At 61.1% G+C, this 25878-nt stretch overlaps 1 protein-coding gene across 1 annotated transcript in view; it reads right to left on the bottom strand.

Annotated features, from left to right (window-relative positions):
- Positions 1 to 25878, bottom strand: part of CSMD1 (CUB and Sushi multiple domains 1) — a 720682-nt gene that overhangs the window by 15606 nt on the left and 679198 nt on the right. Inside the window, exons 50-62 of the mRNA XM_054565852.1 lie at positions 25580 to 25765; positions 24780 to 24974; positions 20429 to 20602; positions 14581 to 14754; positions 13153 to 13326; positions 12413 to 12601; positions 9661 to 9834; positions 8408 to 8590; positions 7102 to 7278; positions 6369 to 6548; positions 2984 to 3157; positions 2561 to 2734; positions 1055 to 1128 (exon numbers count right to left, since the gene is read on the bottom strand). Of these exons, the coding sequence (XP_054421827.1) occupies positions 1055 to 1128; positions 2561 to 2734; positions 2984 to 3157; positions 6369 to 6548; positions 7102 to 7278; positions 8408 to 8590; positions 9661 to 9834; positions 12413 to 12601; positions 13153 to 13326; positions 14581 to 14754; positions 20429 to 20602; positions 24780 to 24974; positions 25580 to 25765 (2228 nt within the window). The remainder of the gene's footprint in view (positions 1 to 1054; positions 1129 to 2560; positions 2735 to 2983; positions 3158 to 6368; positions 6549 to 7101; positions 7279 to 8407; positions 8591 to 9660; positions 9835 to 12412; positions 12602 to 13152; positions 13327 to 14580; positions 14755 to 20428; positions 20603 to 24779; positions 24975 to 25579; positions 25766 to 25878) is intronic.

Below are 25878 nucleotides of genomic sequence, written 5' to 3'. Positions count from 1 at the left end.
CCGAGGCCCCGTGGAGCCGGCCTCCGGGGCGGGGAGGTTGCTCCCACGGCCGTCGCCGTCTCTTTACGCTCTTGGTGAATCTTGCTGTGAGGTCCAACCTGTCCCTCATGTGGGCGTCACGTGACTTTGTCACAGGGGGGTGAAGGCCGTCCCCCTTCCCCTTAGCCTCAGGCGGACTGCAGTGTGCCGTGCGGCACAGCCGTGTCCGGCGTCCTGGCCACGGGCGGCCGTGGGCCGCTGCTGACAGCAACGGCGAACGCACCATTTTCTCGTGTCCCGGCCTCCCCGGCCCTGCACGCCGCATGCCAGGCAGCGCGTCCCTGAGGCCTGAGGCGGCCGTGAGGCCTGATGAAAACGTGCTCGATGGCACCCGGGGACCCGCGGGGGTTTCCTTCGCCCGGGAAGGAGCTCTGTTGGGAGGCGGCGTGTGGGGCCCAGAAACCCAACGGGGGCGTCCTGGGTGGGGGGCGGGGCGGCCGGAGAGAGGGCCTTTCTCAGGTGACAGCAGCGAGCGGATCCCGACACCAGGCAGCCCTGGGCCCCTCCGTCACTGGAGAAGGTTGCAACGGAGCATTTCAAGCTTCGTTACCTTCCATTTTTAGTGATGCCTTTAATGGTTCCTGAAACGTTAATGCACTTTTAATTTAAAAAGTCCGGCGAATGTTTGAAAGTGATGCGGAGTGTGCTGCTCGCCCCTGTAGTCCTAGGAGACCACGGGGAGTAGACACAGCGCAGGGCCCTCTCCGCCCCCAGGGCTGTTCGAGCATCTGCCCATTACTCTGGGTCTCTAAATGGGCTCCTTCTTCACGCAGCCACTGGGGAAGCCTCGCCCTGGTTTGAGAAGGGCCAGGCCAGCTCAGCAGACAAAAAACGCAACATTCGCGAGCTTTCCAATCGCAACCTGCAGGGCAGTCCCCACGGGCGAGGCAGGGGCAGGCTGTCGCCTCCGGCCGCCGGGACGGGGTCAGGCGCGGCGCCCGCCAACGGGAACACGCGCCTGGCATCAGGGACACGTGACACTCACAGAAAACGCCGTGAAGTGAGAACGAGGTACCTCGTATCCTCTCGAGCTGTTCTGGATCCCGAAGGGCGGGGTGCCGGGGTCCGGGCACGTGTTGTGAGCGGGATCTGGAATTCACGATTGGAAAACGAAAACAGAGCGCCGGCTGTGGGGGCGGGAAGGCCGGCCTTTTCCTAAAGGGTCTTACAGAATCGAGGACACTGTGGTTTGACAAACGTGCAAGGTGCTGTCCATGGGAACCGGACATTAAATTGTTAGTTTCGTACTTCGAGATGCCGTTTGGGATGCCCCCCTCCGTGCTTTACCGCGCGCTGAGTCTGTGTGTGTCGTTTTCGGCACCAGAGCGCACCTGCCTTCCTCATGCCCTGGCTGGCGTGTCCCCTCCTGACACGTGCCGCCGGTTGGCTAATGGTCCTCTGCCTCCAATACCCGCCTGTGCTGGCCCTTGGTTTTCTGAGAAGCCCCCGAGTGGCTGTCCCCCTTCGGCATTATTCCATTTTCATAAATTCACTTTCCTCAAAACTGAGGGGCTACATGTAACGCCTCAAAACGGAAGCCTGTGTTAGACTACAGTGACGTTTTCCCCAAGATGCAGGACTTGCGCCATCGAGGGGCACGGAGCTTTGTGATTTGAGTCTCTTTCGCTGCTAGAGGGAAACTTAAAAAAAATTGTTTTCAAGAGACACCAAGCGATTCGGGGAGAGACGTGTCTTTGGGACAGAGGGAGCCCCCAGGCCGCGGCCGCGCAAAGCGGGCGGCGCAGAGCCTGTCCGCAGCCTGGGCAGGCCGGGCGCCTCGCCGGGATTACTTTCTCCAGCAGCGCCTTCATTTCCAGGCCAACGACACGCGGCTTCTCAGAGAACCGCCGGGACGGAATCCCCGGCTGTTTGGCACAGACCCGCAGGACGCCCGCGCTCCAGCCCCGTAGGGCGGCAGACACGAGTGGCCGGGCGCGCGGACTGCGCCCCACGGCGGCCGTGACCGGCTCTGGTGCCTGCGTCGCTAACGTTGCTGACCGGCGGAGTTTCTGTCTGAGCAGAGGCTTGATCTACAAACGAGGGGCCTGGGACATACAGAGAGTCTGTCTGACCTGCAAATTCCGTCCCCTGCTCTAAGGCCATCGGAATGTAAGTGCCCGCACGGCTCTTTCCTCCTCTGCCACCAGCCCAGCTGGTTCTGTGGGGACCGAGGGGCGGGCAGGCGTTAGGGGCGGCAGGGCGGCGGCGGGCCCGTCGGTCCTCCTGGCCGTGGTTGTTCCGCGAAATGGCAACGGCGGCCCCTTTGGTGAAGAGGCCGCGCCCCCAGAGTGTGCGGGCGTCCGACCACGCAGACGGGAGGTGGGGACCCCAAGGCGAGAGAGCAGTGGCTTGGGGCTACAGTTGCCGATTTCTAGCTTGAACCCCATGTTCACATGCACGGTTGGAAGGAGGGACCTCGCCCCGACGCAGGAGCCACCCGCGAGGACACTGCGCCCCCGCCAGCTGGGCGTCTGCACGAAGCGCCCCCCCCGAGCCCCTCCTCCCCGCGCCCCGTTGTTACCGATGCAGGCAGGCTGCACGCCGCTCCACGTGCCGTCCGCCTGGCAGGTCCTGCTCGAAGAGCCCACCAGGACGAAGGGCGGCCGGCACTGGAAGGAGACTTCCGACCTGTAGGTGAAGCTTTGGCCGCTGAGCCGGCCCTCCGCCGGGGTGCCCGGGTCCCCGCAGAACACGGCTGGCGGGACAACAGGGGAGTCAGCGCGGTGGGGCCCTAGGCCAGCCGGCCGGCCTCCCCCTCGGTTCCAGTGCACCTTTGGGTACAGCTCTCAGGACGATGGGGCGGAGCCTGCCCTTGGGGCCCCGAGGTGACATTTCACCGTGGTGGCCCGGCCAGAAGTGACCCAGGGCTGGCTCTTCCCTCCCACGTGACCTCGGGGGCTCCCGAGGCGGAGGTGCCCGGGGAGCAGGCGTGCGGGGCACTTACGCAGGCACTGGGGCGTCTCCCCCTTCCACACGCCGCGGCCCTCGCAGGACAGGATGGCCGGCTGGGACAGCTGGTAGCCGGCGGCGCAGCGGTAGCTGACGCTAGCGCCCCAGTGGACGTCGGCTCCCTCCACGTCCGCGTGCTGGACGCGGGGTGGCGCAGGGCACAGGACCGCTGCTCGCAAAGAACACACGGGGTCAGGCGGTGTGGGCCTCCCGCCACGGCTGCGCTGTGCGCGCGGGCCCGGCCTTCCCACCCGAGCTGCTCGTGACAGCTACACTGCGGCTTCCTAAAGAGGGTCATCGGGGACGGCAGCCATGCGATGTTTCTTTACTATCTAGGCCAGTGATCTTTGACCTTCCCATCTCATGGCAAACGCAAACTAATTACTAAAATTCTGAGGCACACCGAAAAGTATAGTTTTTGCCAATGAGACCAAAAAGAAAAACCAACCCAGGTATAATTTTGATTCATTCATACTGGACGGCTATTGTTGTGCTGGCAGCTGTCTCTCCTTTTTTCCTTTCTTTCTTTCTTTCTTTCTTTCTTTCTTTCTTTCTTTTTTTTTGGACAATCTAAGGGAAAAGAGGTTGGTGCCCCTGACTAGGTATTGCCTGTTCTAAAAATTCTTGCGCTGCATCAGTTGAAAATTGTTGATTTAAATCAAGGACAGAAAAGCAAAGCACAACACCCTGGAGAGGGAAGCAGAATCGGACGTGACATGCTCAGTGCACACAAGGCCAAGAGAGCAAGAAGGACTTTCACTCAACCTGTCTTTCCAGGACGGCTGCCAAGGAAAGTGCGAGTGGGGCTTGGTCACGTGACTTGAGTACAAGCTGGTTATTTATATACACAGTTGGTCCGTGTTGCTCTGCTATCTGTATTTTTTCTTTGTGTAAAGATCATACACAATTTCCAAAGAGAGAGACCATCAATCCATTTGCTGAATAATTAAAACAGACACTTGAATGGTCAAAGAAGATGCCGCAAGAGGCCACTTGCCAGTGTTTCGCGGCCGTCTGGCAGCCCAGCCCGGTGTGTGCTTCACGTGGGGCCGCATGGCAAACGCAGGTGTCCCGGACCGTGTCCCCGCACCCGCCTTCCGCACGGCAGCCGTCAGGCTGAGACGCTCGGGGCGTGGGGCGGCCGGGGGGGCGCTCGGGGGCCCTCGGCCCAAGGGCCTGGGTGGCCCTGTGGCTAACTATTCGTGTGAGGGACATTATAAAGAAAGAAGCCTAAAGGACTATTAGATAAAGTCCCCGGGAGCAGAGCCTTTATTAACAACTGCCATCCGTGCGCTTGCTCGGCCCGGACCCTCCCGGCGCAGCCTTGGGGGCCTCAGCGCAGCTCTTTGGTGCCTGGGGGGAGCAGCTGCCGCGGGGCCGATGGCCGACAGGAGACAGGACTGCAGACGCCGGGACCCTCAGACCCTCGGGGGCAGTAAACGCGCTCCCGTCGGGCGGGGAGGAAGCCCACCACGGTGGGGTGCCCATCGTGGCCCGGCCCCCGGCGAGCTCTGCCTGCGCCAGGCCACCGGCACCGCGCCCCCCGAGGCTGCCTGGGCCCGGACCCCAGGCCCCCCGGGGTGCCCTCCGCTCCTGGTCTCCTCAGGGGGAGGCAGCACACCCCTGTGCCGGCCCAGGGACGGCTCTGAGGCCCACCCCGCCTGCACCCCGCCGCCCCCCGGGCCGGTGCATCGCAAAGCCGGCAGGCGCCCTCCGGCCCAGAGGGGCACGGCCCCGCCCTCGTCCCCATCCCCCGCTCCGGCCGCAGCTGCGGTGGCTGCAGCCTGCCCTGCCCTCCCTGGAAAAGCCGACTGTCCGAGCCGGGACCCTCTGCGTACCGCCTCCGTCTCTGCCGGGAACCTCCGGTCGGCACCCCGGCCCCACAAAGCGTCGCCGCGGCGCCCCTCGCGCCGCGGTTGCCGCGTGACCAGCCCGTCTTTCCAGCCCGGCTCCGGCTCGCACCCCCGTGTCTGCCAGGAGACTTACTGCCTGACCACGGCCGGTTAGCGTGCCCACCAGGAGAAACAAATGCGGGGCTCGAAACCCAGGCCTGGCGGTGCGGGGGCTGCCCTTTGGCCTTTGACTCCTCCAACCCCTTCTCTGCGGTCCTGACCGCCAGCTAAGGCTCTCGGTGGGCCAGCGCTGGTGTCTGGAGAAGTGAGACTAAAGCCTTAAGGAAACCACGCGCAACTCTTCTTGGAATGCAAGCCATCACAAATCAAACGCCCACTGTGCCATCGACGTGCCACCAACCTTCCTGGTGCCTCTCAAGGTCGGGGCGCCAGTCCGGCCCTGAGTGATCCGCGGGGATCACTGCCGCAACTTTTCACGCGCCACACAATCATGTCTCTTTCTGTGGAGGGGCCGCCTCTTTCAGGGAGCCAAACGCTCGCCTGCCAGCCCCCTTTCCAAAGGCAGCCTGCTGTTTCTCTAAGTTTCCTCCCATCTTTCTCCCTCGCCTTCCCCCCCGGCCACTCCCAGAATCCCTCCGCCGGCGTCTGGGAGGCCGGCGCTGCTGCGCCCCAGTTCGTTGGTCAGCCCCGGTTCCCGCTTAATGAGAGCATCTCCGTCCATTAGCCCGGGGACCCTGGTTTGGAAAGTGTTATTTGATGCTTATCTTTGTTCAGGCAGAGTAGGAATGAGTCATTTTGAATTTAAAATCTCTCCCGCAAGGTGAACTACATCAGTGGGTAAAAGCTTTGCATTTTGTTTTATTCATAAGGTGGGGGGGGCGGGGCTGTCTGGTACAGGGAGGCCCTGGGTCGAAATATTTCCACCTCCGGTTTAAAAAGATCTGCGACTCTCCCGGGCCCCAGAGCGGGGGTGCCGTGCAGGGCCCTGTCCTCCCGCCCTTCCCCTTCGCCGCTGCCTGGCCCTCAGCCGGTGCTTTCTGAGCCGATCGCTGGGGGAAGAAGCGAGCTTCTACTTGTCACTTGTTCTAGTTTTGCTTGTCTACTTAGTGCTTCTTGTTGGGTCTCAGGGCTGATGGGCCAATGAATGGCACTGAATGCTGTGTGCGCCCTGAATCCCTCATCGGGGCTGAGCACTGGGGTAAGAATAATTAAAAGCTCATCAAACTCGAAACTGCACCAAGCAGTGCCGGGCACCGGTCTGTCCTGGTGAAACCAGTTCGATTACAGCACCAGCCAACGTGCTGCTTTGCTTCTCCATAGAAGGGCACACACACTTCCGTATGAGAAATGTTTTCTGATTGTCTTGCCAAAAATAAAAATGAAAGAAAATGGAGAATTTAACATTTGCAAGTGAGTCGACAAGAATTCTAGCGCGTAGAAGGGCCGACAGACGCTGCGGAATGAAACTAGAGGCGACTGGGGAACGGTGTCTGCGGGTGAGGGGCACCGGCGTGCAGCGGCACCGACCTTTGCAGACGGGCTTGCTGTGGTCCCACGTGCCGTCCGCGGTGCAGCGGAGCGTGGCCGCCGCTGCGGGCTCCATGATGTAGCCGGGGTTGCACCGGTAGCTCACGGTCTTGTTGAAGGTGAAGTCTGTCCCAAACTGGATGCCGTTGGCTGGGGTCCCTGGATCGCCACAGCTGACAACTGAACGTGGGCAAACAAAGAGAAGCAGAGGAATGCAAAATTGTCACGGAACAAATCACGTGCCTTCTGGTCAAGTGACTCCCCTCAAGTTCTAGGTAAAGCGAGTCATTGTGAATTGCTGGAGCAACGCGGTCGCCGGACAGGTCTGCCGTCGACCAGCGCGTGGAATCTGCTACTTCGATTCCACCAGTGCCTGGCTGCCGTAGGCGCCGGTCCCTGACTGGCAGGGGGTGTGGCTGCACCCCAGGGCTGGGGACCGAGTCTGCCATCAGCCTGGCACCTCTCGCGCTTCCCTGCAGACAGGGGTCGACGGAGAGGACCGACCTGGCCGTTTTGGGCGTCAGCGCCACAGTATGCGGCCCGCCGGCCACGGGAAGCAGTGCCGGCCACTGGAGCCAGAGAGCGGAGGACGGGAATCGGGAAGCGTCCAATGGCCAGCGTCGAGCTACCCGACGCCGGCGCATCCTCCCTAAGTATTCCAAAGGCAACGCCGCGCTTGACGAGAGGCACGAGCTTTTCCCCGCCCCGCCGCTGGCAGGCGGCACCCCCTGACCTGTGCAGTCGGGCGCAGTGCCCGTCCAGGTCCCGTTGGCCGTGCAGTGGCGGGTGGTCAGCCCCGTGGTCCGGTGGCCCTCCCAGCAGGCGTAGACGACCGAGCTGGAGAACAGGATGCCGTCGCTGCTGACGATTGTGCCGTGGGCGGGCGTGCCGGGGTTTCCGCAGGACACGGCTGTGGGGCAGAGACAGGGCACACAGGGAGAGGGACCCCTGTGCAGGGCGCCAAGGCAGCGGCACGACAGGGTCGCTGTGGCTGGCGGCTGGGCGGTCCCAGACTGAGGTGGCGCGGCCCCACCGGGGGGCCTAACCTGTTTTACTTTACGCCATACGCCACCGTTTTCTACGTAGAGGCTTTCACGTTACGTAGATACTATAGTTAGATTACATACAATCAAGTTAGGTTACGCACATATGTGTTATTTTCTAATTCTCTACAGAACATGTAATAAAAGAAAACACAGGTGCAAGGAGAGACGGCATAGAAGGGTAGAAAAAGTGAAGTTAAAACTCGATTTACGCTCCGCGTATGCATATTGTGGGGGCTTATTCCAGTCGATCCATTTATGTCGCAAATATTTCATCCGCATAGAGAGAGTCCTGTAATGGGTGTGACCCCCGCACCCCGAAGGGAGGGAGGCTTGCAGGCAGGCAGATCTCTGACTCTGAGAGCCCGAAGGGTCCGCGTCCAAACCAGGTACTCCCTGGACGCCAGGCAAAGCCCCGCCCCCGCCCGCTGTGCTCAGGTGGCCAGGCCCATGCGTGACCCGGCGTCTGTGGCGTGACTGTGGCGTTTCGCTCGTCACTGGGTGTCCCACCGCTCCCGCTGTGCCTCCCCAGGTAACAGCAAAATACGTTCCCTCCGGAACGTGATGTAGGAAGTCACGCCCGCCTCCCGCGGCACAGGGCTCGGCACACGGAGCGCCCACCGAGGCCTGCGCCTGCCCCAGAAGTCCCTCCGGGGGCTCCGCGCTCCGGTTCGCGGTCCCTCACGCGGCTGCCCTCAGCAGTGACCGCGATGTGTCACGAAATCCCCCAGGTCTGCCCTCAGCAGGCGACCAGGAACCTGCTCCGGCCGCCAGCTCTCAAAGGGCACGGACTGGCATCGCGTGGTCTCGGAACGACTAGGTATCTCCACCTATCCGTCCTGCTTCTTTATGGTTTTCTGATACATTTTGGGGGAAAACAGCCTCACTGTGCGAACAGTCTAAACTTCTAAGGCTTCCGGCCAAGGTCGCCGGGCACTTTGGAGCGAGTCGCACGGTTTCACGCTAAGGCCGCCTCTCGGGTGCGGATCGGCTCACCTTCACACACAGGCTGCAGCCCCGACCAGGACCCGTTGGGTAGGCAGGTGCGCTCCGCGGAGCCCCGCAGCAGGTAGCCCACCTCGCAGGAGAAGCGCAGGAGGCTCTTGGTCTTAAACTCATCGCCAAGCCGAGACCCGTGCGCCGGGGTGCCTGGGTCACCGCAGAACCCGGGGCTGTTTCCTGTGGGCCAGAAACACACAAGGCAGCACCCAGTGCAGTCAGACGTGGTCAGGCCAGAGCTGGGAGTGTCCCGACAGGAAAGCCACCGGAGCGCGCACGGAGCACAGTTCCGGTCGCACGGCACTGCGGTGGCCTCGTGAGCGAGGTGTTACTGTAGCACGGAAGCGGGAGACCTGAGGAAACTGTCCTTGTGTCGCTAAGACATTAGTTCTGTTGAAACGCGGTTGCGGGGAGTGTCGGGGCCCGAGGGGCGAGGGCGCATGGGGGGTGGGGGGCTTGCCCACGGAGCTGCCGTGCAAACAGGGAAGGGCCGTCGGGGTCGGCTGTGGCGGGGACTCAGAAGTCAGTCGGAGAGGGACTGGATTCTCCTGCACTACACCCAGAGCGCTGGTCCCTGCACATTCATTTCCAGGGACGTTTGTCTGAGAAACATTCACGGAAAATTAAGGAGATTCCTTTATTCAAGGAAGGTGAAGGTGATTAGCAGTGACAGAAATGGGGGAGACGTGGAAGGGTTCAGAGGGAACACAGAAGAGGAACAAGGAGCGGACAGGGACGAAGGGAGCCCGAGCCAGCCTGCGTCCCGGCCGGGGCGACGGGGGAACTCCGGCCCTCCCGCGGGTAAAAGGGGACGTGCAGGCGCTCGACAGTGAGGATGAGGACGATGGGCTAGATCGGACGTGCACAGAGAGCAGGCGGACGGCGTGTGGTGATCGTGGGGCTGGGGCGGAGGTCGGAGAGGGCGTGGGGGAGCGGCGACAACACATAAAGTAAAGTAGGGCGTTGGAACTCGTTAAAAAAGGCGATGATAAATATTAAAGGCATAGTTGACCGAAGCTGAACTATTAATAATTTTAAAGTAATTATACCCTTACGCGGTATTTCAAATAATGGCCCGGTTGGGTCGTCAGACACCTGCGCAGGCCTCACGCACCCGCACGACCATCGCTCACCTGCACGATCCTCACTCACCTGCCCGGCCCCTCGCCCGCCTGCCCGGCCCCTCGCCCGCCCGCGCGCCCCTCGCCCGCCTGCCCGGCCCCTCGCCCGCCTGCGCGCCCCTCGCTCACCTGTGCAGTGGGGCAGGGCTCCGCTCCAGTGACTGTCCTCTTGGCACACGCGGGTGCTGTTGCCCAGGAGGGCCCGGGCGCCCTTGCAGGAGTACTGCACCACCGCCCCGTAGGTGAACGCCTCCCCCGTGACGACAGCGTTGGCTGGGACGCCCGGGTGCCCGCAGGATATAGCTGGGGGGACAATGAAATTGTCGCCCACGTCGCCCCCACTGCCGCGCGCGGCACTGGGGAGGCCCCGGAGACGCGCATACGAAGACCACCCGCATGTGCCCCGTATCCCTGCGCTCCCTGCACGCGAGAGACGCCAATTTCCCGGGGACGCTTCCCTCGCCCCGAGTCTCCACGCGTTGCTGGAGGCAAGGAAGAGTCTGTCAATGAAGATCTTTAGAAACCGTAATCAAAGTAGCTTCGCTTAACGTAGACATTCACACTGAGGCTTTTCACGAGAAAGTCGCTCCAGGTAACCTTTCCCACCTGCCCTTACCTGCAACACTTGGAGGGAGCGGCATTATTCAGAATGTTAGACGTTAACACAGCCGCCTCAAGCCTGGGGCCAGTATTCCCTCAGCGGGACGGCAGTCACGTGCCACGCTCTGCGGGGAGTCTGTTTACCAAGCTCGCCCGTGGTCGTCTGACGCCTGGGAAGGCGGCTCCGACCGCTTCTCTTTGAATAGGTAACAGCCTAACGGTTTGTCAGCTAATGAGACTACGCTATTGATTGATTTGTTCCTCCAGGTGTTTGATAAAATAATTTCAGTATTTCCTTTCACTTTCTTACAATTACACCAAACCAGGCCTATACCTTATTCAGAAATTATCCCTCAACAAGCCATATTCTGAGGTCCAGATTAATATGAATAAAAATTTCTCTTTCCCTGTTGACAAAGTCCCAAATTAGGGTTAACGATGGACAAATTTTATGCTACCTGCAGACGGCTCACTGGACTCAAGTTCTCAACAAATCGCCCCAAGGCCGCCGAGGCGCCGTGGAGAGCCACCATGCTTGGTGAGTGGCGGCCGAGGGGGACACGGCCTGACAGCCGGCTGGAGGGGGTCCCTCCCCCTCAACCGCAGTCACCCTCGGAGTGACGCAGCTTGTTCACGGGAGAACGGGACGGCTGCTCACTGGAGAGCCAGGCTTGATCTCGGCAGAGCCTGGGGAGACGCTGACTTGAGCCGAATCGGACACAAGGCTGGCGCGGGACCAGGAAACCCCCCAAGGGAACCAGGGCAGCCAAGCCCAAGACGCGACTTGGCCTCCGCGGAGCGTGTGGGAGCGGACCGTCCGCACAGGCGCCTGTTCCCACGGTCCTGGCAATTCCAACAGTTCTGACAATGTGGGGGTGGGGGCGGGGAGCCAGCCACCCGGGAAAACGTGAGCCAGGGGAGCCTGCTTCCTGGGGACTGGGGGCACACGCAGCCTCAGGCCAGCCAAGGGTGGCGTCGAAGACAGGTTTGGGAGGAGGAGGAAAGAAAATCAATTTCTCCGAAAAATTCCCCTGTGTGAGGGCAAAGAACACCAGGAAGCAGGTGAGATTTGAGGACGATCCTAACAGGTCTATACCGTGCGCTTTCGGTCACACGAGGCCGCGCGCTTCTCTGCTCTTTCTCCGTGGAAGTGGCTGGTGTGGTCACCGCCAGGTCGAGGGACGGGTTTCCACGGGCGGGAAGGGGCTGGGACGGCACCGACTTGCAGGAAGAGACTCTCCAGTCCCAGGCCGTCTCGAAATCGTGCCGCGATGCCACCGCGGCAAGTGGCAGGGGGCCCGCCCCCGTTTCCCTTCCACCCGACTCACAGCGCAGTTACAGGCCGCCACGTCCCGTGCACGGGCGGAGTGAACGCTAAGACAACACGATATTTGCTGTGGGGACCGTTTGGTTTCTGACCGGTTTTTAAAGGGCCAAGGAGAGTAGCCCTTTTTCCGACATTTCAGGCCCTGTTCTAACAAGATGCCGCTCTCTGGGCGCAGGGACAACGGGCCTTTTCAAGTAAAGGAAAGTAAGATAACTATTTAGGTTTAAACAAAAGGTGTTCTTGTCAACCTAGGTAGACAGCGCACCGAGAATAAGGACTTCCGGGGGCTTTCGCGGGGATCCCTGACTGCGCTCGCAACAGCACCCCCTCCTGGGAGCGCTCTGCCTGCCCTGAGTTAGTAACCGTGCGGGCTGAGAGGAAGGAACGATCAAGGCGCCGTCTTTTTTATTGTGGTTACTGTGGACTCAAACGGAAGGGCCCCCGAGGCCCGAATCAGCCCCTCCAAGTGCTCCCCAGTCTGTCAAGGTGGGAGGCCCACGGACGGACCGTCCCCACCAGCGCCTTGGCCGTTTCCGAACCCGGGGCGATGCGGGGGCGATGCGTGGAGCGAGAACACACGGTGCTGGGTGCCGCCCGGCCGCGTGGGCCTCGCCGCCCGCTGCGTTGGGGCAGAGACGCACGGCGTGAGGAGAGCGGAGACGGAGCAGGTCCCGGTGGGGTGTGCTGTCCGGGCCCCTCTCTCCCCGGGGCCCGGGCTGTGAGTGTGCCGGTGTCCCCGCCTTTTGTCCCCCATACAACACTAGCGTGAGTTGTTGTTGGTGATCTGCCAACCTACGTCGCGGTAACTAACACGGCCCGTGATGGGGGCGGGGGAAAGACGGGGTTAAATGTCAACGCCTCGTCGACGCCTCGCTGACGCCCTGAAAAGCATTCGTGCTGCCGTGGTGTTTCGAGGACCCTGCGGCACAAGGGCCCGAAGCAGCCCTCACTTACCCAGGCACTTGGGCAGGGAGCGGTCCCACAGGCCGCTGGCCGTGCAGGTGAGGGCGGACGAGCCCAGCAGGTAGAAGCCCTTCTTGCAGTGGTACAGGACGCTCGTCCCGTAGACGAAGCTCTCCGGGCGCTGCGGCGGCCCCCGGCGGACGGCGTTGTCCACGAAGCCCGGGTCGGAGCAGTTGACCACTGGGGAGGACAGCGCGGCACACGCGCTCAGGCACGGCTGCGCCCCGACGCCCGGGCCGGCGGGGCGGGGGAGGCGCCCTCGTCGTGGTAGGGGGTCGTCCGGGGACACCGCCGCAGCCCACGCCCACCCCGAGACCCCCCACCCCGTGGAGTCCGCTCACTGCTGTGGGCCACCGGGGCTCGAAAACGTCACCCGGGCGACTCCAGCAATTTTAGCCACAGGAGGTGAAGTTCCTTCAACTATTTCCTATACCAGGCTTCTTCGTGGAAAGTCTAAAGTCGGCTTCCTTGGTCAAGCTTTTATGTTAGGAAAATAACCTAGAGCCGGCTGAGGTCCGTCTGTTTAAACACTCCTGCCCCCGTGCGGTCGCTCCGGACAGTCTGGGACGGTAACTAAGTGCCCCCGCCCCGCCTACGCATGGAAAAACAGAGAATCCCGGGTCGCTTCTGACCGAACGTCAGACCCAGAGGAAAGCGCGGTCGCGGGAGACGTGCGTGTTGCTCCCGGGGAAGGCTGTCCACGGCGACGGGGCGCCCCCCGGCTCCCCTACCTTGGCACGCGGGCAGCGGGCTGCTCCACTGGCCGCCGCTCCGGCACTGGGCCTGCGACGCTCCCTGCAGCGCGTAGCCCGGGCGGCAGGTGAAGTTCACCACGTCGTTCAGGTTGAAGGCGCTGCCGTGGGTGAGCCCGTGGGCGGGGTTGCCGGGGTGGCCGCACGTGATGGCTGCGGGGAAGGCGGGCGCGCGTCACCGTCAGCAGGACGGGGCGCCCCCGCGGCCGGGGCGTCGGTCGCAAGCGCGCGGGCGTGTCGGGCAGAGGGACCCGCGGGCGTTCGGCTAATCAGCCGCTGTCGTTGGAAGGAAACATCGGGAGGACGCCGTGGGCTGAGCCACAGGCTTTTGTTCAAATTGTGGAAAATGCACCAGAAAAATGTATTTTTCCATTATACTAATTACTGTGTCTTACGTGCATTGTGACAGAATAACAAGTAATCGTCAAATACAGCAATGAGAAAGGAGATGCTGGAATTTTTGCGTTAATTATCAGTGTTGAATACTTTCCCCTTAGAACACCAGCTGATTCGGTGCAAGTCTCATTTCGAAATAGTATAGGGACTTGGCCGATCATTTGAGTCGTGTCTGCGTAAATTACTGCAACGTCAATTTGAACAGCATGAAATTAGAAAAAAACCACGCAAACTCAAACAGCGTTTTCTTTGACGATCCCTCTCGTGTGAGGTCCTCTGAGGCGTAGACAACTGTCACGTCAAACCCTAAATAACAGCAACACAAAGCCCAAAGGGACCCTTTATGGGCCCTTTAAAAAAAAAGCAAAAAACCAAAACTTTATCATCAGAAAACTGGTGACTTTCTCCGCATTTATCTTGCCAATGTTGTTTCCTCTGAGTAAAGCTCGCGCTCCCGGCTACCGGACCACGCCGGTCACCCCGCGACTGCGACGGCTGCGTTTCCTTTGTTTACTGAAGTGGAGGTTGCAAAAAACGGTCTAAAACAGAACCTGCGACTGGGGTGCAACCCCTTCAGAAAACACTCGTCCACGTTTCCCCGTGAGGTGACGGAGTCCCAGGACCCCGGTTACATATGACGACCTCGTTCTCGGGGAGGAAGCCCGCGCTCCCCCCCATTTGGACGGGTTGATAAAAACACAAACCCACGGGGGGATCGAGGGTGAGGGGCTGCTGTGGGGACCCTGCAAAGCCCGCCCGCGCGTTCGGGCTCAGCTCCCACCCCCGTCTGCCCCGTGGGGACCTCGGGGGAAGGGACGCAGCCGCTGTTGCCCAGGGACCCACCTCCGCTGAGCGACTGCGTCTGGGGGAGGCAGGGAAGCGTCGAACGGCACCCTGCCTGGGAGAGGGCCCCCCTCGCTCGGCTCCGCACGTCCGAGGCGCCTGTGCCCTGGCCCCACGCGGGGGGACGGCCCTAGGGCGGCCGCGCAGGCCGGGGGAGGGGCTACTCACCGACACAGACCGGAGTCTGTCCGGACCACGTGTGGTCCTGCAGGCATATGCGGACGGAGGTGCCCACCAGCCGGAAGCCGGGGCTGCACTGGTACACCACGGTGTCCCTGTAGCTGAAGCCGTCCCCGCTGATGTGGCCGTTCACGACGGGGTCCGGGGACCCGCAGTGGCCCGCTGAAACGCCGGGAGAGCCAGTGAACACACTTGGGAGAATCTGTCTTTTTATAAAAGTGCTACACTCAAAATTTGTGGACCTCCACTGTCAAGTGGGCGGCGGCGCTGGGCGCGCAGCCTAGCGCGTCGCTCCCGTCTGCCTGGGGCGGCCTAGCGCTGCTCTTTCTAACTTGTTTCTTTTTCTGAACAGTGTGGGAAACATCCGTTACTATTTCAGAACTGAAATTGTTGATGGGTTTATTTTCCCACTTATGGTTTTCCCACTTCCTTATTTTTCTTATCAGGATTTTGCTGTTATCTTATTCGATTTCTGCTGTGAGAGATCACTAAATGTGCCATAAAATTTCAAAGGGGGGAAGAGAGGTCAAGCCGTCCGCGTGGCTTCTGTCAGACACGTGCGCTGCGTGACAGCGGGGCCAGCGTCTCGGCGGACGTGGCCGGAAGGAGCTGGAGGCCGAGCCCCGGAGTTGGCGGAGGGCGGGGCCGAGCCCCAGGGCAGGTTCCTCAGAGAGGAGACGAGCGGGAGGGTGAGCAGCAGGTGGCTTCGCTGCTGGGAGGGAAAGGGGCCGCGGGGAAGTAGCCCACGCTGCCAGCTCGGGGGGGGGGGGGGGGGGGGGCGGGGGCTCCGCCTGCTGGCGGGAGGGGCCAGAGATGCGAGGGCGGGGCCGGCGTCGGATGAGCCTCGGCAGCGAAGCGCGACAAGTGGAAGTGGGGACGACGTCCTGAGGAGCGTCCAGTTCTCCTCGAGCGGACGGACGGAGCGTGACAGGGTCCTTCGCTCGGCCAGCCGTCCTGCCGGCTCCTGACCCTGCTGCCAGCAGGGTCACCGGGCACTTCCTGACGAGGTCCAGTGTCAGCAAGAACCCCCACTGCGTCCATTCAGCGGGACGAAACTGTAAAACGCAAGGCCTTTGAAGAACTTCCCGGTGTGGCTCCCGCAGGACTAGGAACACACGGCCCAACAGTGCGCCTCTGAATCACGCCATGGAGCCGCCTTAGCCACGGAAGTAACTGTCGCCGTAACAGAATATTTCCAAAAATTCAGCCCTCGAAGGTCGTTAGAGCGCAGCAAACGCAAACCTGTGCCAAGTAACAGCAGCGCATCCGAATGAACCGAGGCTCACGCTCACGCGGCAACTGTCCCAGGCGGTCACGGGCACCGTGACCACGGCGGGTTAGAGAGGGGACAGGGTGGCAGCGCGTGACCGGGTGCTGAGGAGCCTGCGCGTGCCGGTCTGCGTCCCCGGCGGGCCCGGCGCCCAGCCACACAACGCGGCGCGGCTGGGCGCGCTCTGCGGGCTCAGCGAGCGGCCACGGCGAACGCTCCGGGGGAGGTGGACGGCAGCAAGCGATGAAGGGAGAACGGGGTGGGGGGCCCAGCGCCCCTGCCGGGCTGTGAATGGCCAGGCCCCAGCTACGGCGCCCGTGCGCTCGGTGCCAGCTCCCCGGCGTGGTGAGCGCCACCCAGCACGGAGGGCGGGTGAGAGCCCGTGGGTGCACTCGCAGCACCGGGGAGCCCGGCCGCAGCGCAGGGCGGCCACAGCCCCGGCCAAGGGAGGCGGGGCCTTCCGCCGAACGTCTTGCTGCCCTGAGTGCACTTCGCCTGGCAGTCAGCCGTGGTGGCGCCTGCACGCAGGGCGGCCTGGCTTCCCTCCTCACCCCCCACAAAGGCTCAGGATTCCCAAGAGGGGCCCAGACCGCACAGAGTCCGTTCTGGAGGGTCAGGCACAGAAGCCCCCCATGTGCCCGTCAGCACCGCTCTGCCCTGTTAGCCGGCACCGGCCTCGCACGGCCCGAGGGCTGTCGGCCTGTTCGCGGCCACCTCTGCCGCGGCCACCAAGGCGTCGGCACGGTCTTCCTTGCTGGAAGTCACCGGAGGCCACCGCAGCGCCATAGCGAGAAACGCCCCAAACGGAAGCCGCGTCTCAGGTGGAAGCATTCTGCTGGCAACCCTACAGACTAACGGGACACCCACCGCAACCTGGAAGAAAACGCTCTTGACGAAGTCCTTTGCCAGCTGACGGATGTAGGCCCCATAAAGCTCGGGGTCCACGAGAAACCTGTGCACAAACCGGCCAGGCGGGCCCCTGCCAGCTGCGTGAAGTCTCCCCCGCATATCTGGGCACATCTACCCGTAAAAAACATACAAAAGGAAATACGTCTTCCGTTAAATCTGGAAACTACTGTTCTGCACAGGCGTTTCTGATGCAGAGAAATACATATCACTAATGTCTTCAGCCACATTGGACCATGCACTGAACTAATTTTATTTTTATTTCTTCCCCCACCGCCGGAGCCCCGGCTGAGACGGACAGACCTCAGCCCTGGTCCTCAGGGCTGGCACCTACACGGGGAACCGCATTCTGCCACGGGCTCCCTCTGTCCTTCCCTGACAGCATTACAGACGTTCGAAAACAACCATGAAGCCACTTCCTAACTTTTCTTTCAGCCAAACTGACGATCACAAGTTTTCCAAACAGCCTTCAGCTCCCTATTTACCGGGTTCTTCCCCACAGGTGCTCGCCGATTCCTCAACAGCCCCCGACCTGTCTCACAGAACCGCAGCGTCTCCCAGATGCGCGCTTCCGGGGCACCGAGAGGGGGCGGCGGACCCACTCGCCAGGCCTGGACGCCCCGAGCAGGGCCACCTCCGGGCACATGGCCCCCAGCAAGTCCTCGCGCACGCGCCTTTGAAACTGTTCACCCTCTCACTCCGAGCACAATTCTACATCAGTGCCATCGTGTCTTCCTGTGGCCAGCACCGTGCCCCCTGCAGAGTCTCGAGTCTGTCCCCCGATAGTTCTCCTCACTCAGCTGGCACGCCCGCTTCCAAGGCAGGAGTAAGAGCTTTGGGCAGGTCCAGGCCGAGGGGAGAGACACGCCCGCCTGGGGTTCTCTCTTCCGAACCACAGGACCCAGCAGTGAACCTCATTCGTGTGCGGCCCCTCCCTTAAGCAATTTAAAAAAGACAACACAGAGCCCTTATTACACGCTCCCGACTCTGGGAATTATGGGAAACCCGGGCGGACCCCCTGCTGGAAATTCAGGGACGCCGTTTCTACGGGGTGCCTCTCCGCACCCGCCCGAGAGCGACGCCGAGCGATCAGAGGGGCCCAGACCGGCGCGTTATTTTGTGAAACTGCATCAGCCCTTCATGAACACTCATCCTAAAGTTCTCAGACAAGGGTGGGTTTATCTGCTGTGTGTACACAACATTTGCAAACCCGGCGCCTCTGGCGGCTGGATTTTTTCCTCTTTGCGAGGGAGCCCTTGGCGGACGCCCGTCTGACTCGAGGCCTTTGAACCCCAGCCGCTGGCCAGGGGAGCAGGGGAGGGGGTACAGTCACAGTGTCTGGGCGGAACCCGCCCCCCGACTCTCCGAAGCTCCTGGTGGGGACGCCTCTTCCTCGGGGCTCCAGTTCCTCATACAGAAGCCTATTCTGACCGCGGTGTTGTTCTAATAGTCCCTTTCACAGAAAAGACAAAACGAAGACGCGCGAGCTCTTCTGTGTTGTCCGTTACTGACTATTTCAACGCCGACCCCAGTGAGTGAGGCCGGTTCTCCCAGCTCCACGGCCCAGGCCACTGCACACGGTGCCCGGCTCCCGGCTCCGGCTCTTCGTGCCACGGGTCCTGCACCGTGTTTCATCCTCCCAAACGCGTCCGGGGGCAGCTGCTCTGCCAGCAGAGGGGGTTTGTTGCAGACCGTCCGGTGTGGCCGGCTCTGTTTCTCTGGGTGATTTCCCGTCCCCTCCGCACTGGGGTGATCCGTTTCCCAAAGCCAGAGTTTTGGGGCGGTTTGGTTTTATGTGGGGGCGGGGCATTGCTTTTAGAGTTGAAGCCGGTTTGTATCGGCTGTTTTCCAAAATTTAAAAAATATCCGCACCGGCTGCCTCCATTGCATTTTCCGTCGTTTTCCCTCCGTGGCTCGGCCCTGCCGTCCACCCCGAGCGGCCCCTCATTCCGGGAGAGACGCACCTCATTGCCGTGTTCTCCGCATCAGGAACCGGAACCCCCGTCTCAGTGGAGGCTGTGGAACTCGTTGCTGACTTTTAAAACAGTCGACCTGTTTGTGCTGAGAGCATTGCCCATTTTTTACTCATTGCCCGACAAACACGTGCTTGTTTGCCATTTCTCCTTCTTTCCTAATCTTTTTGTTTTAAACGCCCCGGGCCTCCTTCGACGTCCCCGTCCCTCCGGTGCCGCGTCCGAGTCCTGCAACACCGACCGCGGCCCGTCGCCCTCTGGGCCTCTTTCTCCCTCTTTATTTTCAGCCTAAATTCCTTCCGAGCTCGCCCTGCTCCCACAGCATCTGAGGCGCGCCGCCCCCCATCGGGGCCAGCCCACCGCTTGGTCCGCTCCCTCTCCTGTCGGCTTCCACGCCGAAGCCGCAGTCAGACGCCACCACGCAGGAACTGGCGTCTTCACGACCAGCAAGACGCGCGCGAAGCCCCGACCTGACAGTTACGCAGACCGCAGGCGCCGCCCAGACCCCCGAGGCTGCGGCCTCTGCCTAACCCGCACCCGCAGCCACGGTAAGGACGGGGGGACAAGGGGTTCGCAAACAGCCAGGCGCTGATGGCGTTTAGGTTTTCTTTTTTTCCATCCTTACAATTCAGAGCGGAGACGCGGCTTTCTTAGGTCGCCCGGTCGCCTTTGCAGGGCAGGCTGTGCCGCTGCCGCCAGAGAAGCCCCGCCCCGACCGGGCCGCTGTGAGGAGGGCGCCTCTCGAGGAGGGGACGCTCCCATCCGGGCACGTGGGAACGCGCACAAAATCTCAGACGCACAGGTCGCCCCGACAGGGAGCGCCCACAGAGTCCCAGGACGTGTCCCGCTTCCCACACGCGGTCACACGCACACTCGGCGGGGATGGACGTGTCCACACGCACAGCGGTCCAGAAGCCACGCCTGTGGAAGTCTAAGGGGAGGGGTGTCGCTTCTCGGGTAAGAGTGACAACCGTGTCTTTCTCGGGCGGCTCGTCCCTGGGATTACTACTCTGCCTCCGTCCCCTGCCTCCAAATTCTCCCCAGTCTTTCCTCAAATTCTCCTTAATGGAAAGAACATGACTATTTAAAAATGTCCCGGCCTTGGCTTGGCTCCAAGGGCGGTCCTGGGCCGGGGGGGTGCCCAATGCCCCACTTCTGGCTTCCGCGGCTTTTGTGTGATTAAAACGTTATCGAACTGCTGAGAGTTTGAAGGCAGTTAACCTGTTTCACAAGTTACGCGGAGCCTTGAAAGGAGCATTAGAAATCATCGCACTTCAGGCTATTCATCAACAATTTGTATACATTCACTCAGAAGGTTTCTGCACAGGAAATTTTTCATCTCAATTTTTAACAGTTAGCGTGCAAAAATACTTAACCTTTGGGAAAGAAAACCAAGTCATTGCACACATGTGTTATTTTAACTGATTCGTTGTTCTTACATTGGTTGGTATTAATGTCCTTCTCTCTAACACGTGGGCATAGCTTATAATTATTTCAAAAGCATAAGCTATTTGAGATTCATTTTTGTGTACAGTGATAGCCTCAGCGCCGTATAAAACGGCCTCACGTCACTTGAGGCACCTGGGGACCTTCCCTTGTTGGCCAGCCTACGGGCACCCCCTGCAGACGCCTGCAGAAGGGCGCACGGCCGGGCGGCGGGAGGACCGGACCGGGCGGGGGCGCCTACCCAGGCAGCGCGTCTCGGAGCCGCTCCACAGCCCGTTGGCGAGGCACTCACGGACCGGGGAGCCCACCAGCGTGTAGCCCGTGTTGCAGGTGAAGATGGCCGTGGCTCCGTAGACGGTCAGCGTCCCGATCTTGTTGCCGTTGGGCGGGGAGGACAGGCTTCCGCACGAAATGACTGCAAGACAAGACAGGGCGGAAGCAACTGTTACGCGGGCCTGCAGGCTGCAGGTTACCGTTCTGCTGAAAACGACAGACTCTTCGGTCTTCATCTTCATCAGGAACAGGGGCCAGGACCGGGGGACCAGCCAGCCGGGGGGCTCAGCTTTCCTTCCCTTCCGGCCTCCAGGTGGGAACGGGAACGTTCAGAGCGGATCCAACAGCGCTGGGCCCCTTCCCTGGCTCCTGCTCGCTCCCCCGGAGGAAGCTGACTCCCCCCCCGCACGGGCGATGGGTCTCCGAGCAGGCTCCCACCCAGGCAAGCCCGCGGGCCGCCCGGCCCTCCGCCCCCACTCCGTCCACTCCGGTCCGCATCAGTGACAAGGACCACACCCCCGGGCCGGACACCGACGCGTGCCCAGCACGGACTCAGAGTGGCCTTTCTCGGGGTCAGTGAGCGGGTACAGGGTCCCACCCCAGGAACTGCGCTCAGCTTGCTCATTCTTCCATTGACCTGCATGACCTGTTGGGATCGTGAGCTCCATAAAAAGGCTGATGCGACAGATGATGAACGGAGTCTTTCAAAAAATTAAAAAAAAAGAAGATAAGCCCAGCCCCCGTGTGGCTGGGGACAGGGCAGCTGCATGCCCCCAGGGTGCCCCTGCCGTCCCAGCATGACCACGGGCCGCGCCCACTTTCGTCCCCGCGGTGACTCTTGTCTGGAGGCTGAATTAAATGGTCACTCTCATTGGAGACGCGAGGGGCACCGCCTGACCCCAAACACAGGAGGGTTTGAGCACAGAGGATCGTGGAGCCAGGGGACAGGAGGCGTCACAGAGCCACCACAGCCGACTGCTCGTCAGAGGCAGGCGTGGGTGGGCGTGTGGGAGGGGCCGATTCGAGAGGGGCGCTCGGTCCCGGCCACATGGGTCCCGGCCGCTCGGGGTTGCTGGGGGCAGAGCCAGCAGGGAGCTGACGATTCCTGAGTCGTCACAGTAACGCGGTGAGTGGCGGGAAGACAGAGGTTACGGCGTGGCCCCCGGCCGCAGGCAGCGCAGGCCCTGCCCTCGCTTCGCGATCGCAGCCTGGGATGCTGGCCGGCTGCCGCCGCCTCTGGCCCTCGCTGGTGCACCTGTCAGGTCCGAGCCTCGAGGGGAGGAGGAGCAGCTCCCGTGCGCCCTGCGAGGCTCCTGCAAGGCCCCTGTGATAAGTCACCCCCCACAGGGGCAAAGCAAGCAGAGGTTTAGGAAAGGGGCTGCCTGAACACGTGACACACCTGGGGACGCTGAGTAACCCTCCAGGGTGGCCCAGGGGAGCACGTTAAATGCCGTCTCCAGCTAAAGACAGAGCACGGCATGGGGGCAGGGGGTCCGGGCTGGGGGGCATCGGGCAAAGCTCAGCGGGGGTGTGGTTGTTGGATGCTTGCCTTTCCCGCCGGTGAGTTTTGGAGGTTGTCACGCCCTGATCCCCCCTTCGCTGGTACGGAGTGGGAGACACCTTACACATGGAGATGTCCCTCGTAAATTAGAACGTCTTTTACAGAGTTCCCCGTGAACTTGGAAAAATGTGTATTTTGCTGCTTCCTAGGAGAGTGTTCTATAGATGTCAAGTGGGTCAAATGGGACGATGCTGCCCCCACTCCATGTTCTTGCTGATTCTTTGTCCACTTGCTCCTGTTGAGAGAGCAGCGCTTGATCCGGGATTCCAATCTCACGTTTGTCTATTTTCTTTACCATTCTGTTAGTTTCTATTGACTGCATGTTGAAGCTTCCTCCTTAGGTGTACAGATGGTTAAAACTGTTATTTCTTTCTGATGAACAGCTTCGTTTTCATTGTATTTTTATTTTCATTTACGCCCTTATGGTCTCTCCCACCCCCCTCGCCCCCCACAACCACCACGGCTGCCTGCTTGTTTTTCTTTTTAGCTCGAGCAAACACGCCCTTTGTTACTCTGTTACGACGATGTCCCTTACAAAGGGCCACCCCCACTTGCCCTGCCCCCTGGCTGCGCTGGGTCCCTGGGGAGCACACCAGCTGCACACGCTCCGAGCAGGTCAGCACTCAGTCAGCAAACATCTGTCTCAGGACCTATTCATCAGGCGACCGGATCAAATGTGTGGAGACCTTCACCGATAATGCACGTGAGGGAAAACGTATGCACGCACCGCTTGCGCCAGCCTTTCGAAATAGGCCAATCTCACTGCCAGATGTGACGCCCCGGTTCCATGGGGAAGGGACAGGCAGACGCGCGCAGCCTGGCGTGTGGGCACTGTGCGCAGTGCACATGGGAACCATGGAGAGGTCCGCCCGGAGCCTGTCCTGGTCGGGACGTCGCTGCTGTGGAGACGGCTCCGGGTATATTAGCTTCGGAGATGGCTAAGCCCCACGGGCCGCATCGTGGGTATTTAGTGATATTGCGAACGTGTTTGCTCTCCCAAATGTCAATGCCTTCGACGAGGATTTGGATTTCACAATTTGTTATGAACTTTTCATTAAGCCTTTTTCCAAACAGAGCATGAACTTCACCTTGAACCGTAATATTTAAAGGTCCATCTGGAGCCATTTAGCGCGAGGGGTCCACAGTTCAGACTTCGGGGTGGGGGCGCGCGAGGCCTGGGCCACTTCCCTCACAGGCCCCAGCCGGCCTGCAGCGCAGCGCCGCCAGCCTCTCTCCGAGGGAGGTCACCCAGTGATGGGACCCTCTGCGCCCTGTCCTCTCAGGCTCTGTGGGTGCTACAGGGGAGCTAATGGAGGGGAGTCTACTCCAGCCGCTGGTGGCCGGGGTTCAGCGGCAGAGGTTTCTGGGCAGCGACCCCAGTGACACAGGAAGAAGGGAGCAGCCTAGTCTGGGGGAGCCGCCCAATTAAAAGGGGGGACGCCCACCATGAAAGGGGAAAGAGAAACCGCCTCTGCCGTGCTCCCCGGGAAAGCCTTGCTCCCAGGGCCGCTTCCCTGTTCGAATCTGCAGGGAAGTCTGCTCCTCCCCCACCCAGGGTGCACTCGCGCGGCGCTCGGATGCTCTAACGCTCACGGGGTGCTCCGGTGCTCCGGTGCTGCGATGCTAGGGGCGTGCGTCGGGGGGAAGCCCTCCCTCGAAGTGAAGGCTCGTGAACATGCTCTGGCAGCGTGGGAGCCCCTCTCCAAGTGGCTGTTCTGCGCCTGCCGGGAGGCCCTGGTTCTGGCTGGAACCCAACTGAAGGACGCTGGTCGAAGCAGTCCCGCCTGGGCCCACAGGAAACGGCCTTCGCTCCTCCCCCTCCGCTCTCCCTGTGCCGTCAGCCACTGGGCCCCCAAGTCTGGAGGCTGGGTGTCACGCATCACGGCGGGTGCGTGGGAGGACGGTGCCTGGCGGTGAGGAGACGGAGGGGCTCGCTGATTCCGGATCACCATGCAGAGGGCACGCAGTACGGCTCCAGCGACCAGACGGCCACACCAGGACACAGCTGAGGAGGAGTTGTCGCCGTGGACAAGGCTCTGGAGGGGCTGCTGGTGACACGGGCTGCTGTTGACTCAGCCAGATGGCGATGAGCTCTCAGGGGTCACCGGTCTGTCCTCATGTATCTGCGTTCCTGGTGAACAGCTTAGTACGTGTTTAAGTAACAGTTGTTCTGTTCAACATTGAATTAAAATGATTAGGAAACACAGCGCAGCCTTAATTCTCTGTCCTTTCCCCATTTTTATTCTGCTTTAGCCTTCCTGAGTGGCGTACTTTGGAAACGTGACCCTGGTCTACTTCTTTCTGCGCAATAATTTCCTGTGAACAATCCGCTGAAGACCGTCTACTCGATAGTCGGGATCACGTTGTGCTCGGAACAACTGTCACGTTGTTTCACTTTTCTATTTATTCATATTTATTATGGACCAACTCAAAACCCTGCTTATCTTGTACAGGCAAGAACAACAATCTCCCCTTTGACGAGAGTCGCCATTTGAGAACAATGTCTTCAGCATAAATGCTGCTTCCCAAGACCCTGAGGAGAAGGCTCGAGCTGTCTCTGCAGGCCAGAAGCGCTGTCTTTTAAACATACGCCTGGCCTGGGTCTGGAGATGAAGTTAAAGCTCCTAAAACACAACCACCCACCAGGAAAAGCGCATTCAGCGTGTAACCCAGCAGTCTGATGCATTAGGTGTGTCGCCTAAACGCACAGCCTCCGCTGTAACGGGGGCGGTGCCGCGCAGGCCGCCCGGGCACTCACCTCTGCACCTCGGCCGCTCCGCGGCCCCGCTCCACGTCCCGTCCGCCCGGCACTGCAGCAGCCGGCTGCCCTCCAGGTAGTGCCCGGGACTGCAGCTCAGCACCACCTGAGCCCCGAACTCGTTCAGGGACCCCGAGACCAGCCTCCAGGTGACGTGCTCGGACAGCTGGGTTTCGACGCCAGGGCAGGTCACCGCTGGAAGGGAAGCAGGCTGCGCATCATCATGTTTCCTCGAGGGGACAAATCAGGCCGTTCTGGTCAGTAACGACCTTCCGCCTGCGACCGATCTTGCTGGGAGACACCGGGGCTGCCCCGTTATGGCAGGGTTTCTCGGCAGCGCGGGGTCCCCGGGAGGGTCCCCGTGCGGAGCTCCGTCCGGAGCCTCACCGCACAAGCTTCCGTGAGAACACTAAGAGGCACACTTTACTTCTAAATTCTATGCAAGCAAAAGATCATCGAATCAGACACCTCTGAAAGGGGACAACATCTCATCCTCTCTTAGCAGTCCCCTAGTAGTAGGTGCAAGGTAGACAGAAAAAATAGGTCTTTCGGTATACTACTACTATTAATGGAGTTTAAAACGTGGAGAGCATTTGCAGATATAAAAGTAATCAAAGTCTTGCGCTGGCTGGCGGGACTCCATGGACTGAGCACGAGGCGTGTCGCAATCGGTGGCAGGGTTTGGCATGGGGGACAGGGGCCGGGGCGTCACGACACGCGGGGGCGGGGCTCTCTGCAGCCCGGACCCGCAGGTCTCCCCCGGGGCAAGGCCTTCCCGGGTGCGGGGCACGGGCACTTACGTTTGCAGGCGGGCGGCCGCGCGCCGTCGCTCCACGTCCCGTCTTCCTGACACACCGCGGTGGCGGGGCGGCCCGCTTCCAGCCGAAAGCCGTCGTTGCATGCGAAGGTCACCTTGCTGTCCAGGGTGAACTCGTTCCCCGAGAAGGAGCCGTTTCCTGGGGGCTCTGGGACCCCACAGGACACCGCTGGGCGGGGAGGGCAACAGAAGGTCACTGTGACGAGCCGGTCGGAAACGTGCCTCCTCCCCTCCCTTTCACCCCGTGCACATGCGCACACGGGCGCACGCGGGTGTCGAGGC

The sequence above is a fragment of the Pteronotus mesoamericanus genome, unplaced genomic scaffold (genome assembly GCF_021234165.1).
Source record: "Pteronotus mesoamericanus isolate MK-2021 breed Mesoamerican mustached bat unplaced genomic scaffold, CSHL_Meso_final contig_169, whole genome shotgun sequence".
NCBI lineage: Eukaryota > Metazoa > Chordata > Mammalia > Chiroptera > Mormoopidae > Pteronotus > Pteronotus mesoamericanus.
This window is presented reverse-complemented; position numbering and strand designations above follow the sequence as displayed.